Genomic DNA, 14,982 nt, shown 5'->3' on the forward strand with positions numbered 1-14,982 from the left:
CTTTCAGATCATACCGACTCAGTTCTGCAGCACTTTGAAGTTCAGGTTACACCCAGGACAGGTCAAAAGCCTATCACAGGCTGCAGCTGGTTGTATTTTAAATAACAAGGCAGAAAAAAAATCAAAGTGAAGCATTTTAATAAGACCCTATGCAGCACATACATAACAAAAAATAACTTTGTTTTCACAGCAGACCAACAATAGAACTGGAAAAAAAGAAACAGATAAAAGCATGCAGCTCTACCAGACTTTTTTCCATTGTTTTCAAAACATATGAACACCTGTCTTTCTCCTTTTCTTTCCCAACTAAATATGTTAATTAGACTTTTCATGCACCCTCTAGCACCAGTGTCTGTAGAAAATAAAATCTTTAGCAAAATCTAGACTTTAAAACTTCCTAGAAACGGAAGTTTGAGTATGATGGAGCATTTGCGCCGTCAGTGGAGGTTGCAGGAAGGAGCAAGAGGCCTGTGCTGATATCTTTTCTACACAGATCCATCGCCTGTTTGTATGATATCTTCTCTTTACTGATGGGGTCCACCAGCTCCTTTGTGTGGGAAGCCTCATCTTGCAGATCTTTTGCCGTTGTGCTGTCAATCAGCCCGGTGGCGAGAGCTTCCTTGACAGTGAGGCGGCCTGCTTTGGTGGGATCCACCAACCCGCCGATCAGATACTGCGCCTCTAAGTACCTCCTGGCATTTTCTTGGGGAATGAACCCTTTCTGTGCTGCCTGTCCTACAGCAAGACGCTGTTTGGTCGTAGGATCCTCGACTCCGGTGAAGGCCTTCTGGGCATTCAGAAGCTTATACTTTTGGTTTGTGTCAATGAGGCCCTGTTCAGCTGCTTTGTGGACAGACAGCTTGTCCTTTTTGCCCAGATCAACTATTCCGCCGGTGGCTGCTTGTGCCTCCAGCAGCTTTAGAGCAGTGTCGGCATCAATGAGACCGCGGGTGAGGGCACTTCTCACAGACATGCGGCTTTCGGTGGTGGTATCAAAAATGCCAGAGATTGGGAAAAACTCATCACCTGGTAAAGCACTGAGGTTGGTCAGACTGCCGAGACTGCCGCTGTATTGAGTGTTTAGGTTAGTGTAGGAGGACCTCAGAGATGAAGACATGGAGCTCAAGGGAGAGGCTGAGATGGGTTTGGTAGGAGTGGATGGGATTGTTTTAGTGGGAGATTTCGGCATTAATGGAGGAACGTAGGGCTTGCTTCTTTCGCCTGCAACGAGGAGAGCAAACTCAGAAATGGGCATTTTCCCTTCCTTGTAGCGGCTCACGTCACGTTGAGTCAAACGGCCCTCCCTCAGAGCATCCTTCACAGAGTACTGATTCCCACTTTTTCGATCGTGCAAAAGGATTGTATCTCCACCTGGACCAGTTGAAGTGATTTCCTCCCAGTCACACTCCAGCTCTGACAGTTTGATGTACTGGTTTCGATCGATTAGTCCCTGTAAGTAGGCATCGTAGGGTGACAGATCTTTACCAGTTTCGGGATCCATGATGGTGATCTTGGTGGAAAGATTTGCCTCTCTGGTTTGAGTCTCAGAACGGTCCTCATTCTTTATTTTGTCCAGCATCTCGATGATGAGTTTGTCTTTCTCGTGTATTTTGTCCTTCTCTTTTAGGATCTCTTTTTCAAGCCGTTGTATTTCAGAGGACGTCTTAAGACTTCTCTGCCGTACCATCAGGTTCCTCTCACTCATCAACTTGGACTGTTGCTGGAAGGTGATGCTGATGCTGTGTCTTTGGGACTCTAAGGCTTTGAGCTGCTTCAGGAGATCTTCCTTATCTCTCTGCAGAGCATCTCTCATGGAAATGAGAGTGGTCTCCTCCTGAGAAGTCACAGACTTTGACGTCTGCAGATGGGTCATTTTGAGGTGCATGCTTTGAATGTTGTCTTCTTGGTTCCGCCTGAGATTTCTCTCCTTTGTTACTAGCTCTCTGAGTTGTTCCCTTTCAGCTTCAACTGCTGGGTCTTTCTCCACACGGACAACTTCTCTGTAAACAACCTTCTCAATTGATTTTTCCTTTTGCAGAATTTCAAGCTTGAGCTTTATGTTGCGGATTTCTCTCTCTAAACGATTGATTTCATTGCTCTCTGTCTCCAAGTTGCCATGTATACTACCAATGAGTTTGTCCAGCTGAGGATCCTTCTCCACTTTCAAGACCTCCTCGACAATAATTTTTTCCTCAACGGGTGGTGGGGCATTCTCCAGTTCAAGAATACGAGCTTTAATCTGTCTCAGCTCTGACTCTACTTGGATCTTCTTCTGACGATCATCCAGCTGAGCCAGCATATTCTCTTTATCTTGAATCAGAGCTCTGAGTTGTCTGACTTCCAGTTCAAGTTTTCTGCGGGTTTTTGTTTCATCATCCAGTTTCTTGTTTAATTTCTCATGCTCCAGGATCTGCTTAGGGTCCTTCTGAAGGCGAACCACCTCTTGTGTTAGAATTTTCTCCTCTGGCTTCTGCCTTTCGAGGGTGATGTATTGGTTCTGCAGGTCAAAGAGACATTCCTCTAAAGATCGGCGGTGCTGAATCTCTTCTCTGAGGTTCCGTCGAAACCTGTCAGCTTCTTTCTCCAGAAGAGGATCATCCTCATATTTGATGACTTCTTTATTCACTAGCTGTGTCTCCACTTTAGTTTTTTCAGCTTTCAGCTCATCCCTTTCTTTACGCAGGTGGGTCAGAAGCTCTATGGTGGTGTCATAGTTGACTTGCAGACGGTTCATTTGGTTGTTCAGCCTTTGTAATTCCCTGATGACTTCGGGACTCTTTTCTTCTTTGATCACCTCTTGGGTCACCTCCTTGTACTCCACCTTGGGCTTCTGAGCCCGCAGTGTAACCAGAGTTTTCGTCACTGTGTCAATTTCTTTCTCCATGTCTGTGCGGTTTTGGCTTGAATCCTGCATCTCTTTTTTCAGACGTATCATCTCAACCTCTGTCTCGGGATCAACTCTGTAAATCTCGTTGATGATTTCCTTCACCTCCACCTTTGGCCTGAGATTCTTCAGTTCACTGTAACGTAACTGAAGGGTGGTGAGGTCTTTCATCAAGATAACGTTTTCATCCTTCTCTTCTTCCAAAGCCATCCGCAGCTTGTTTGACTCTTCAACCGTTTCCGGATCTTGTTGTACCTGGCTCACAACCTTGGTAATAACCTTGGGTTGGATGGTGGGAATGACCCTCTCCAGTGTGTTTATTTGGCTCCTTGTGCTAAAAATGTGATCATTGAGGGCCTTGCATCGGTACTCCTCCTCTGCAATATCACTCTGGAACAGAAGAACAGCTTTCAGCATCTCTGGATCTTTCTCAAGCCTCACCACTTCCTTTTTAACAACTTTCTCTATGATTTTTGGTTTCTGCTGAGCCAGAACAGTTATCTCTTTTTTCACTTGAACTGCTTCTGTGTTCCTCGTTTGGAGTTCCAGGCGTAACCTCTGAATCTCGTCTCGAAGCTTAGCTGCTTCTTTGTCAAGCTGGGGGTCCTTCTCATATTCGGTGAGGATCTTCGTCACTAGTTTAGGCTCGACTTTGCTCAGCTGCAGCTCCAGTTTGATAAGCTTCTCACTGATGATTTCAATCTCTGTTTTGGTGGCTGACCTTTTCAGTGCTTCATCCTCGATCCGACTTTTCAGCGACTGCAGTTCCATCTCCAGTTTGGGATCGCGGTAATATTGCACCACCTCCTTCTCCTCCAACCTCTCCACTCCTCTCCTGTTCTTCAGAGACAAAAACCTCTGGCGGTATGTATCCAGGTTGTTTTCAGCATGAAGACGCCTGCTGACCTCCTCACTTAATTCCTTTTTCAAACTATCGCTTTGCTCCTGGTCTTTCATTTGGCTCTGGAGCTGCAGCTGCTGAGTGACAGCCACCTGACTGATTTTCTCTTCATTCTGCGCATAAATAAAAGGACACAAAGAAGGTCAGAGAAGGAGGGGGTGAGTATTATTTAATGTAAAAAAACAGAAAACAAAAACACACACACACACACACACAGTGAAATAACTACAACAATGCTGCTGGATTTATTTTGAGTCCATGATATCCTACCATAGCCTTGATGTTCTTTGCTGTACCCAACTGATTTAGTAACTGGTTGTTCTCTGCAGACACCTCAGCGTAGCGGTTCAACAGATCTTTCTCCTGTAGTAAAAGAAGAAGATTCTTATTTCCATCTACAATAATTTAAAATTTGGTTATACAGCTATGGCAAGACCCCAACAGAGAAAAAAGCAGGGAACAGTGAATTATGACAGTAATTAAGTCAAATACAGGTGGGTTGCAAAGCTGCTTGCACTAATGAAATATCTTTTTGTAGCTCCTTTATTGTCTTTGTGTAGCTGTGTAAAACCATACCGTTCTCTGTATCGCCTGAGCCAGAGTTGAAGTCTGACGTTTCAGTGAAACTGGTCTCTCGTCGACGTTTTCTTCACTCTCATCTTCATCCTCATCAGCACCATCATTATCCGTCACAATGGCACGGTAAGTGTTTGACTTGATCTCATAGTCCTGAAAAGAAATACATTTAAACATTTAAGGATGGCTTCATGTTGAGGCCATGCCTAATATACAGGAAATATTTTGTTATGTTTAGGTCTTATTCTCAGAACTCACATTTAAGACATTTTGCAGATTGCGGGAAAGGTCCTTGACGTGGTTTAAATCACCTGACTTCTTCTTGATGTCCTCTACCACTCTCTAAAAAATAACCAAAAGCAGACTTGAGCTATTTTATTTACAGACATCAGAGTTTTGTTGATGCATGTAAATAAAATGAAAATTACAAAACAAAATACTTCCACTCACCTTCTGAGCATTCTCCTTGCTTGTAATTTCTGTCACTCTGTCCGTAGGTTTGATCTTATTATCTGGCAAATTGACCAAGAAGAAGTCCAGCGACTGAACGGCATTCTGGAAATCCTGATTTTTATTGACTGCTTGCTGCACAAGAGCAGACCTAAAGCAAAAACATACATGTAAGTTACAACAACACAGGTGCATTGGTTACAACAATGCCTGATTTTGTCTTTACTTTTCTCTCACCTCTCCTGAAGCTGGCTATTGACGCTTGTGTAACGGTTCTTCAGGTTCTTCACCTGGTTCTCCTGCCGGCGGATGTCGGGACAATATTCATTGAGATTCTGCTGCAGAGAGTTGCACGCCTGCTCTGTCAGGTCCAATTCTTTGCCTAATTTCTTCAGCTCATCTTTCTTTGACGCTACATCTTTACTCATTTCCTGTTTGACAACATAATGACAAAGAAAAGGCATGAGAAAAGACACATTTCCACAATTCCAATTATCTATACTATTGTATAACTTTTAGATTTATTTACAACACCTGAAGCTTCTCGTTGCGACTCTGAAGAGAGTTTGGTTGGTCAAGAATGGTGCCGTCTTTAGCCAGTTCTTTCTCAAACCCAGAGACAACGCCCTCTACGTTCTGTATCTCTTTCTCTAAGTACATGGAAGCTGTTGCTCTGATGAAAGCAGAGAAGTAGCAAAGTTAAATAAAGAAAACGCCACAAGAACACGCACATAGATATACTACTCTACTGTATCTGAACTGACATGTTGGTAAATACTCAATTTAATTGTAAAATCTATTGAAGCAAATGGCTATTTCTGTCCACTGTTTACCACAGCTGTCAATGCCGAGTGCGAGGCGTCCACCTTTATTTACTACAGAGGCTGTAAAACCTTTTGAAATGAGTCCAGTACAGGTCATTCAGTCAGAGAAGTTCACTCTGACTGTTGTCTCTGTCTTTATGTTTCTTTGGTGAAGGAGACCCCTCCTCCGTCAATAAAACATGTGCATGATGCCTTTTATCTTGAGTCTAAAGGTCCAAGAACGAATTTAAATGTCCATCCACAGCATGTGAACGCCTACAAGTTCTCTTCTCCTCCACCTTTGGTGAACTCCATATGTAGCCAGCCCCAAGCCACATATATAAAACACGATTAGGTGGAAGAGAAATAATTGTATTCAGTTACGGTGGGGGACATGGCGGCTTCCACAAACCTGCTTATTTTTAATGGCTTAATTATAAGTTCATGACGCATCATTTTTTTAGAAGATATAATTACACGCTAATCTATGTATATTTATGAGTAAACTAGGCTTTTTCTATTAAAAAACTTCCATTATAATGACTGCACCTTAATGAAGATTTCATTCGAGATTCGAGATTTTATTTAGAATTTCATTCTAATGTTCGTACTTTTTATTATAAAGGTCGATGAGAGCATTGACGTCATCAAACTTTTTGTTGGTGGCGCTGAGTTTAGGTGGCAGGGCAGAGGCGGTGGGACCCAGAGGTTTCTTAGCCAGAATAGGATCCACCTCTCTCTGGATGGCAGATTTCTCCGACTCTAGCTTCTTCACAGCGAGTGCCGATTTCTGGAGGGCAAAGAAACACATTTAGAAAGGACATAATTCAGTTGCATTGTGACCTGCGTGGTGCCATTGAAGTATAATGCTCGTCATGTTTACCTCATGCTCTTGCAATCTGTTTGCCAGGTCCCGAGTCGGGTTACGGTTGTCTAGCGGGGTCCTCGCTCGCCTCAGGATATCTTTTTCCATCGCATCCAGGGCTTTATTGATTTTGCCTAATTCACTGAGGAGCTCTGCAACTCTGGGATCCTCTGGAGCACTTTTAACAGCAACTGAGGAGAAAGGAAAACAGCTCTACAATGAAAAGTTAGACTAGCCCAATTGTTTCAGAAAAGATTTCTGTCCTGGTCTGAAAGTCCGGAGAGATGAGAAGAAGTGAAGTGACTGTTTTTGTTCTCACCTGCTTTCTGAGGCTGAATCACCTCTACAGCAGGGCTCTTTAAGGAGGCTATCAGAGCAGATCTACGACGCTTTAGGTCAGCCAGCTGTCTGTCCAGACTGAACACACACACACAGTGGTGATTTAAAATCACATAATTACCAATAAAGCAAAGAAAGTATGCTGAAGGAGTCGTGATTATACCTGTTCACTGTCTCCAAGGCCTCAGGATCAGGTGGTGGGATCATAAAACATGCTGCAGCGAGGGTTTTGGTTTTCCCACTGCTGTCCTGAAGCTTCCAGTTGTTATTATCAGAGTTGGACTTCAGGGTTAGCTTCTCACCACGTCGTACTGCACCCTAAAACAGACAGAGAAGGAGAGAGAAATCACTAAATTTACGATCTCCAGCATAAGGTGGCTGCCTGTAAGTGACACCTGTTGACATCCTACCTCTTCATCGATCCAGTCACACAGGGATATTACAGTGGTCGGTTTGCTGAGCTGCATTCTGCGCAACTTCAGAGGCACGACGCTATCGCTAAGTTCCCTGAGGGCAGCCAGGCGCTGCTCATTCCTCTTCACTGCTGGTTCATCTCCCTGAAAGTGAATTTCAAAACAGTTTCAAAGTAGTTTCCATGTTTTCCCACTGTTCAAGTAGTTAGAGGTACAACTATAGTTCAGTGTGCAAACTGATACCTTGAGTATATCCTTAAATGGGGACAATGGGTTTATTTTGCACCACAACACAACAAAGTCACCATTGTTTAGCAAGGAAATGAACACTTTAATGAGCAGAATTAAGTATAAAGTCAATAAAGGCCAAAGTATAATGCTCTCACATGAGAATGCAGATTCTCAGGAGGTGAAATCTTAAACATGGGCTTAAACATAGTGTGTCTTTTGCCCCTCCCTGAACCTGGTTCTGCCTGAAGCTTCTTCCTGTTAAAAGTTTTCCCTTCCCACTGTCACTGCTCAAAGTGGCGCCAGTGTAATTGTTTGGGTTTCCTTCCAATATTGCAGGGTCCCTACATTACAGTATAAAGTGCCTTGAAGTGGCTGTTTTTGTTATTTGTCGCTATATAAATAAATCTGAGTTGAACTGAAAAGTTCAAAGAGCCGCCTTTTCTGAAATGAACTCGGCAAAGTTTTTTCTTATATAACCGCAACGAACCTGCTTTCTGAAACAGAAGATGCAAATGATCAGCAAATACTGCAAGTCAGCACACGAGCTGCAGTACGAAGCCAAACCAGAACCAAACAAGTTACTTCTTACAGACTGATTCCCTTGTTGTTAAAGACAAAACTGCTTTTGCTATTAATATATGAGCCTCCAGCAGGGTGGCACAGTGGTGTCCTAGCTTGCTCTATTGCAGGGGTGGGCAACTCCAGGCCTCGAGGGCCGGTGTCCTTGATCCAACACAGCTGATTCAAATGGCTAAATAACCTTCTCAACATGTCTTGTAATTCTCCAGAGGCCTGGTAATGAACTAATCATTTGATTCAGGTGTGTTGACCCAGGGTGAGATCTAAAACCTGCAGGACACCAGCCCTCGAGGCCTGGAGTTGCCCACCCCTGCTCTACTGCCTTGCAGCAAGAAGATTCTGGATTAAATCCAGTCTGTGGAGGTTACATGTTCACTCTGAGTACTCTGACTTCTTCTCACAGTCAAAAAAAAAAACATGCATGGGGTTAGGCCAGGGGTGGGCAATCTCAGTCCACGAGGGCCGGTGTCCCTGCAGGTTTTAGATCTCCCCTTAGGTCAACACACCTGAATCACATGATTAGTTCGTTACCAGGCCTCTGGAGAACTTCAGGACATGTTGAGGAGCTAATTTAGCCATTTAAATCAGCTGTGTTGGTTCGAGGACACATCTAAAACCTGCAGGGACACCGGCCCTCGTGGACTGAGACTGCCCACACCTGGGTTAGGCTAACTGGTGGTTCTAAATGGACCAAAGGTGCGAATGGTTATCTGTACACAGTATTATTAGGCAGGAGACAGACATTTGAACTTTGTCACAAATCCCACACACTTAACAACTACAGTAGCACTGCTGTGATAACCATTTTAACATCCCTGAACTTGAACATTGGCCTAAAACCATTCCTCTCTACAGCAGTCTCAGTTATCACAGCAGTTTGTTGTTGTTACAGTGCAGCCGAGTCTCCTAATTTTGTGGTTATGGAAGTCTGTGCATTTAAAATTGTAACAGACTGAATTCCCAAACTGTTGTCTGGTTTGGTTTGGTGTTCATTTTTGGTAGAATTTCAGATTGTTCATGTACCACCTTTGACTTGTTCCCTCTTGTGTCAGCCATGAAAACATGGCGTATCTTTTCTATGCTTGTTAAGACTCCTAGAAATTGCACAGAAATCACAACGTATTTTAAAAAAAACTGTGTCTTACCTCGAGTGCCAACAGGATCTCAGGGTTGGTCTTGTTCTCCGTGGACTTTGAGTCCAGAGTCGAGCTGAGTCTCTCCAGAGATTCTGACAACCTTTCTGCATCCAACTGGAACTGCATTAAACAGTCAGCTGTTAGCAGCAGGCTCTTAGTCAACTATAAACTTTTCATTTTCACCACAGCTCTTTACCTTTTTGTAGTTGTCAATATTGTCCAGGTGTACTTCCTGTGCCAGACACAGGTTGAGAAAGCCTTGCCATTCAGCTTGTACCGTATCTCTGTGTGCCTGACAAAAACAACATGTTTAAATGAAGCTACAACCATACAGCCATACGGGACAGTAGGATGATTTATCACAGATGTAAAATGTACTTTTATGGTTGGGCTGCCGGGGTGTTTCATCTTAACGAGGTTATCTCCTTCCTCCTGCAGCTGGTTGACTTCTTGCTCGTGTGCTAACAGTCCGTTAGTTTTGAATTTCTGTGCGAAAATGAAACGTGCAAGCGCTCAATTCAAAGCTGCCTTTGCACCGATAAAATCACAAACAGAGACTTTAACTAATAATAATCACTCAGCATGCGTGATGCTGGATTCTCACCTCATACTCCATGCGGACGCTCGGCGGGTCAACCATGCGATCACTCCAGTCTCTCTGGAGGATCCTATCCTGCTGGCTCGACAGGTAGATCAGCTCCTTGCTGCAGCTTTGCATGTACTCGTATAAAGAAGCCAGGTGGTTGCGCCGTCGCTCGGAGCTCTCCTGCAGAACACACAAGGTGCAAACAACATATGAGCACCACACACAACAGTCCTCAAGTTTAACTCCAAGCAGCACAAGTGGCAAATTTACTAATTAAATCGACTTACAAAAAGTTCAGCGTATTTCTCTTTGAGGGCGGCGTACTGCTCCTGTGAACAAACAAGAGGCAGGTGAATGATCCAGCCTGCATGCAGGAACTGCAGAGTACATGCATGTGATGATTTGCTCTGCTACCTGTGAGAGGGTAGTGCTGGGCTTCAGCTGGTCTTCGTAGGCCTTGATCTCCTGATGGCGAAGGTTATGAGCTGCTATCTGCCTCTCTACATCAGAAAGCTTGGGGCCGTATGCCTCTGCTCTCAGCTGTTTCTGTAAAACACAACAGAGAACCGTTCAAAATTCAAGCAGCTACTAAAAAGCCCAGAAGGACTTTAAGGTTGCAGAAATTTTGGTCGTTCAACTGACCAGCTTCTCATCAAACAGAGGACCCCAGCCAATCTTTTGGGTCCGGTCCACGTCTTGTACCGAGTCGTACAATTCCCTGAAGGTAGCGCAGTCATTGGCCCAGCGACTGTGGAGATTTCCCACACTGAGAGACAAAATGTTTAACTTAGTAGTGAGAAGCTGGGTGGAGAGCAATGAAAGGGATTGTGGAAACGACTGTTTGTGATGAGAGTGCCTCTGTGGCATGTAACAGATCAAGTTCTGTCTGCACGCCAGCGTTTGTGTATGTTTGAGTTTTGGCCATGACACCACTAAACACACTCACTCTCTCTCAATCTCGTTAGCCTGAGGGTGTTGAAGCTTCTTGGCTCCGCCCACGTCCATGAAAAGGTCCTTGAGCAGCCCCTCGGCCTGGGCCAGGTTTTCTGCATTCTCCTTCTTGTGGAGCAGTTGTTCGTTATTCCCCTTTCGCTCTGTGTCCTACACAGGAGCAACACAAATTTAACAAACTAACATTTCAACCCTTTTTAGAAATGTCTGGATTTTTTGCTAAACTCCTTGTGGAATAGAAGTGCCTCAGAGATCCATGTCATGTTTGCATTTTTAACACTTATGGCAAAATGATGAGTTAGGTAAAGGAAATGCTGGCATACAGTGCCTCCACCTATGATTTATGAGGACTTCTTACCACAGCCAGCAGTTTCTCTGATCGCAGGATATTCTTCTCCACTTGGTCTGCATTCTTTTGCATGCGAGAAACCAGCATGGCCAGTTCTTGGGCCTGAGTCCTGGGTAGGAACACAGAAAGATGATGGTAAAAATGCTCCCAATTAATCACTATCCTTAGCTCCTAAAGTTGTTCTTTATACAACAAGAAGACACAACAAAACCAATACCTCAAAGCAGCAAAGCATTTACTCATGTGACTGACGTCAAACATCAGATAAGTGTGCTTACAAAAACAAAAAAACAGTCATTTAACTGAGAAGATCTCTAGGAGAGGTTCACTGACTCGGTTTGTACAGTGAAGAGGAATTGACTGAGTAAAAGAAGTAACACAACACTTTAAATTATCAGTATTTTAAATGTACTAAACATATTAAAAGGCAGAGACAGTGCGAATTGTGTAGTAAAAAATCATTCGGGGGATATTCTTCCTCTGTGGGTGTGCCTGGAGAGGATATCCCTTCTCTGTGACATCATACAGAGCCTAGAGTTTAAAAAAATCTGCCACATATGCTGACTTGAATTTAGTCATTTTAACATGAGCATCCATCATTTTAACTCTGTGACAGAAAATAATGAAAATGATAAAAGTCCAGTTTAAATATTTCTAGATGAACGTGCAGAAAAAGAACATCCTAATTGTGAAAGTGCTTAAAGTTACGTGATGGTGTTATTTACCTTTCACTGCTGCTACTAAAACATACTAAAGAAATCTGTTCAGCTGTGAACATAAAAACCAGCTCGGTGGCTCTTCGTGTTTCTTCACTTTAATGTCACTCTTCAAACACTTTCCACACAGCTCTTTGTTCTCATTAAATGTGTTTGTTCTGTCATTCCTTCTTGGCTGTAGTATGGAAGACTATGTATCCTGACACACCCCAGATGAGGGGACGCACATTGCAGGGTAGAGGGGAGTGTCCCCCTGTCGCCTCCCTTCAGCAGTCAGGAATGCTGTCTGTGACGGGCTCAGACATTCCTGCTGCACCTTTAATCATATGATTGGTGCCATTGATTGACATTTGTAGTCAGACAAATGTCTGGCTTCCATAGAGGCACTGATTCAAGAGGTTAAGATCTAGAAGGGTGTTGTTTTCATTCCTTGCAGGGTAAAAAGGGTTTGGATTAATTTACTCTGTCACATGTCTTTAATCTATATTTAATTCATATAGTAAAAAGAAGAGCAATTTCAACAGTATTTCTCAGGTTTTTTTGTGAGGGGGGGGGGGTTGATTTTGCTTGGCCAATGCTTGACAGCCCTGCCATAGCTGCTCGCTTTATATTAAAAAGTGCTTCATATTTCATGGTTTCTTTTGAGTATTTTATTATATTTGAAATTAGTACTAGTAAGAATTTATCCCTTTTTGTTTTTACATTGCCAGCTCTTTATCAAATAGGAAATGTAGTTATGTTATCGGTCCATGATTAAAATAAATACATAAACTGCAGTCCTGTTTAAAACAGCCAAGTAATAACAGTTCGATAATTTCATATAAAATAGTATTTAAAAATGTCAATTTTTTTGCACTATAAACTAAACTATAACTGTGTGTGTGTGTGTGTGTGTGTGTGTGTGTGTGTGTGTGTGTGTGTGTGTGTGTCCTAGTGGGGACCAGAATCTGACATTTACTATACTGGTGGGGACTTTCCCCTCGGGGTTGAAAGCAATTTTCACACTCAAAATGTGGTTTTAGTGTCAGGGTTACAATTAGGTTATGGTCAGGTTTAGGGTAAGGGTTAGGGTTAGGCATTCATTTTTAATGGTGAGGGTTAGGGTAAGTGGCTAGGGAAAGCATTATGTCAATGGGATGTCCCCACGAGGATAGCAAACCAGACATGTGTGTGTGTGTGTGTGTGTGTGTGTGCGCGTGTGTGATTAAATTACACACATATTTTCATTTCACAATTTGTAATTCTGAAGTACTTTTAGGGAAAAACAGGATATAAATAGAATACTTCCTCGAGCACTGATTTCTCCTTTACTCAAACTAATTTTTACTACAAACATCTAACATGCGGGTCACGTGTTTCATTTCTGAGAACCGCAGAAGAAATACGCAGCGCTGCTGAAGCTCGTGACCCCCATGAATCGCGAATGTTCAGCTCTGTGCATCAGAAATGATGTGAATACCCACAACACAATTCAATTCAGTTTTATTTATATAGTGCCAAATCAAATCATCAGTCACCTCTACAAGGTAAAGACCCTAAAATAGCACAGACAAAACCCAGATAATCAGATGACCCCCTTGATGACCAGGAACTTGGCGACAGTGGGAAGGAAAAACTCCCTTTTAACAGGAAGAAAACCTCCAGCACGACCATGGTTAGGGGAGGAAGACAGGACAGAAGACGATGAAAATGCCCAGAGGTGGATAAACACAGTGCATCATGGGAAGCCCCCCACCACCCTGAGCCTGTCGCAGGCAGAATGAACATTCACTTCCATTCAGGTACAAGTGTCACTGCGCTGATTAATAAAGCAGCAGCAGCAGTAAAACCCTGCCCTGCCGCTCCTTCATGCCTTCTTTCCAGTCACACTTTCAAGTCTTTGGTTTCAGGTCACGCCCCAATGTAACAGTAAGTGTGTGTTTGCCTGTGTCCCCTCACACCAGGATGAGATAAAACCCCTGCTTAATCGCTTCAAGAGTCCACACAATTAACATCGTCAAGAGTGAACTCACTTTCCCCCTCGAACAACTGCAAAGTACTGCAAGCTGCAGTACTGCTATACACGCTGTCGGATGAAACGACAGGGACGTTGTTGACATATCGGCTGAGTGAGTCAGAACTTCAGCCTATTGAGTGGCACCAGAAATGGATTTAGTGAGTCAGTGAATTCAGGTGATACACCCCTTGGGCAAAGAAACAATTAAAAGTGTGTGTGGTTAAGTGAAGGAGTTGGGCGAGGTGACAAACAAACTGACTTTAAAGTTAGTGACACAGAGACAAGAATGAATGAGACGGAAAGTCTGTTTGCACGTAAAAACACAGGCTGTACTTTAACACTCAGTGTTGCTTTCCCATGAGCTGCGGTGTTATTGTCGGGGGAAAGTGAAACAGCCTGTGCAAACATAAATGGGATCATGGCACACAAAAAACTAAAAAGGATTAACAAACACAGTCAGGCATTTAAAAGAGAGAAACCAAGACAATACAGTAACACACACACACACACACACACACACACAGAGGGAGAGAGAGAGTAAATCCCAACTCACTTGTTTAACTTCACGGAGCTGGGATCCTTTTTCTTCGACATCTCGAGACGTCGCTTGTGTGTATAACCTGAGTCCAAATGTATTTCTTCCTACCGCTCTCTTCTTCCTCTCGCTCCCTTCTTGCCTCCCGTGGCGTCTCCCTCTCAGTTAAGGGAGCGTTCACCTGTCTCAGCTCCTCCCCGGGCCAGCAGGTGTGTCGCCAGGAAAAGCAGAGAGAGCGGCAGACCGGGCGGACCTGTTCCACTTTCCCGCAACCTCACATTCTAGGAGAAAAATTGCACTTACCCTTGTAATTTTGTGCGCTTGCGCTTTCTCAGAAGTGTGAGTGTGCTTTTTCTTTTTTCTCTCTTTTTTAATCCCTTTGCAGGAAACACGAGAGGAAGTCTGACGGGACCTCATTTTGCTCCTGAGCTTACACCAAAATCATTGATTAGCTCATATGTGACTTACAGTCAGCTCAGTGGGATTTGTTTTCCTTTTTTTTGTCATTTTAAAGAATTTTATCATAGTAATGGGCTCTAAAGTTGCTTCTCACACAGTATATTACAAAGCACTCGTGGTCCCCGCAGAGATGATCACAGAGGAATGTAGAAAAACTAGCCACTTGACTGGATATCAGGCTCATCTTTAGGACTTACTCTCTTTGTTTAGATG

General features: G+C 43.5%; 1 protein-coding gene across 3 annotated transcripts; it reads right to left on the bottom strand.

Moving 5' to 3' along the window:
* Positions 1-121: 121 nt before the first annotated feature.
* LOC116327137 (envoplakin-like) lies at positions 122-14,481 on the bottom strand. 3 transcript variants are annotated; one of them, XM_039611272.1, is made up of 22 exons: positions 14,329-14,481; positions 11,073-11,172; positions 10,710-10,864; positions 10,406-10,529; positions 10,178-10,309; positions 10,051-10,092; positions 9,782-9,943; positions 9,556-9,663; positions 9,374-9,469; positions 9,187-9,297; positions 7,229-7,375; positions 6,982-7,136; positions 6,799-6,896; positions 6,498-6,670; positions 6,226-6,404; positions 5,346-5,484; positions 5,049-5,242; positions 4,812-4,962; positions 4,620-4,703; positions 4,362-4,514; positions 4,056-4,148; positions 122-3,898 (listed from the first exon to the last, which is right to left on the bottom strand). In XM_039611272.1, the coding sequence occupies exons 1-22, from the start codon at positions 14,367-14,369 to the stop codon at positions 398-400; spliced, it is 6,138 nt and encodes a 2,045-aa protein (XP_039467206.1). In that variant the 5' UTR covers positions 14,370-14,481; the 3' UTR covers positions 122-397. The 3 variants fall into 3 exon arrangements, with proteins under 3 accessions (XP_039467206.1, XP_039467207.1, XP_039467208.1); XM_039611273.1 differs by lacking the exons at positions 9,187-9,297; positions 9,374-9,469; positions 9,556-9,663; ... (5 more) ...; positions 11,073-11,172; positions 14,329-14,481 and adding exons at positions 7,475-7,486; positions 7,618-7,683; XM_039611274.1 differs by lacking the exons at positions 9,187-9,297; positions 9,374-9,469; positions 9,556-9,663; ... (5 more) ...; positions 11,073-11,172; positions 14,329-14,481 and adding an exon at positions 7,950-8,163.
* Positions 14,482-14,982: the final 501 nt, after the last annotated feature.

This window comes from Oreochromis aureus, linkage group 4 (genome assembly GCF_013358895.1).
Source record: "Oreochromis aureus strain Israel breed Guangdong linkage group 4, ZZ_aureus, whole genome shotgun sequence".
NCBI lineage: Eukaryota > Metazoa > Chordata > Actinopteri > Cichliformes > Cichlidae > Oreochromis > Oreochromis aureus.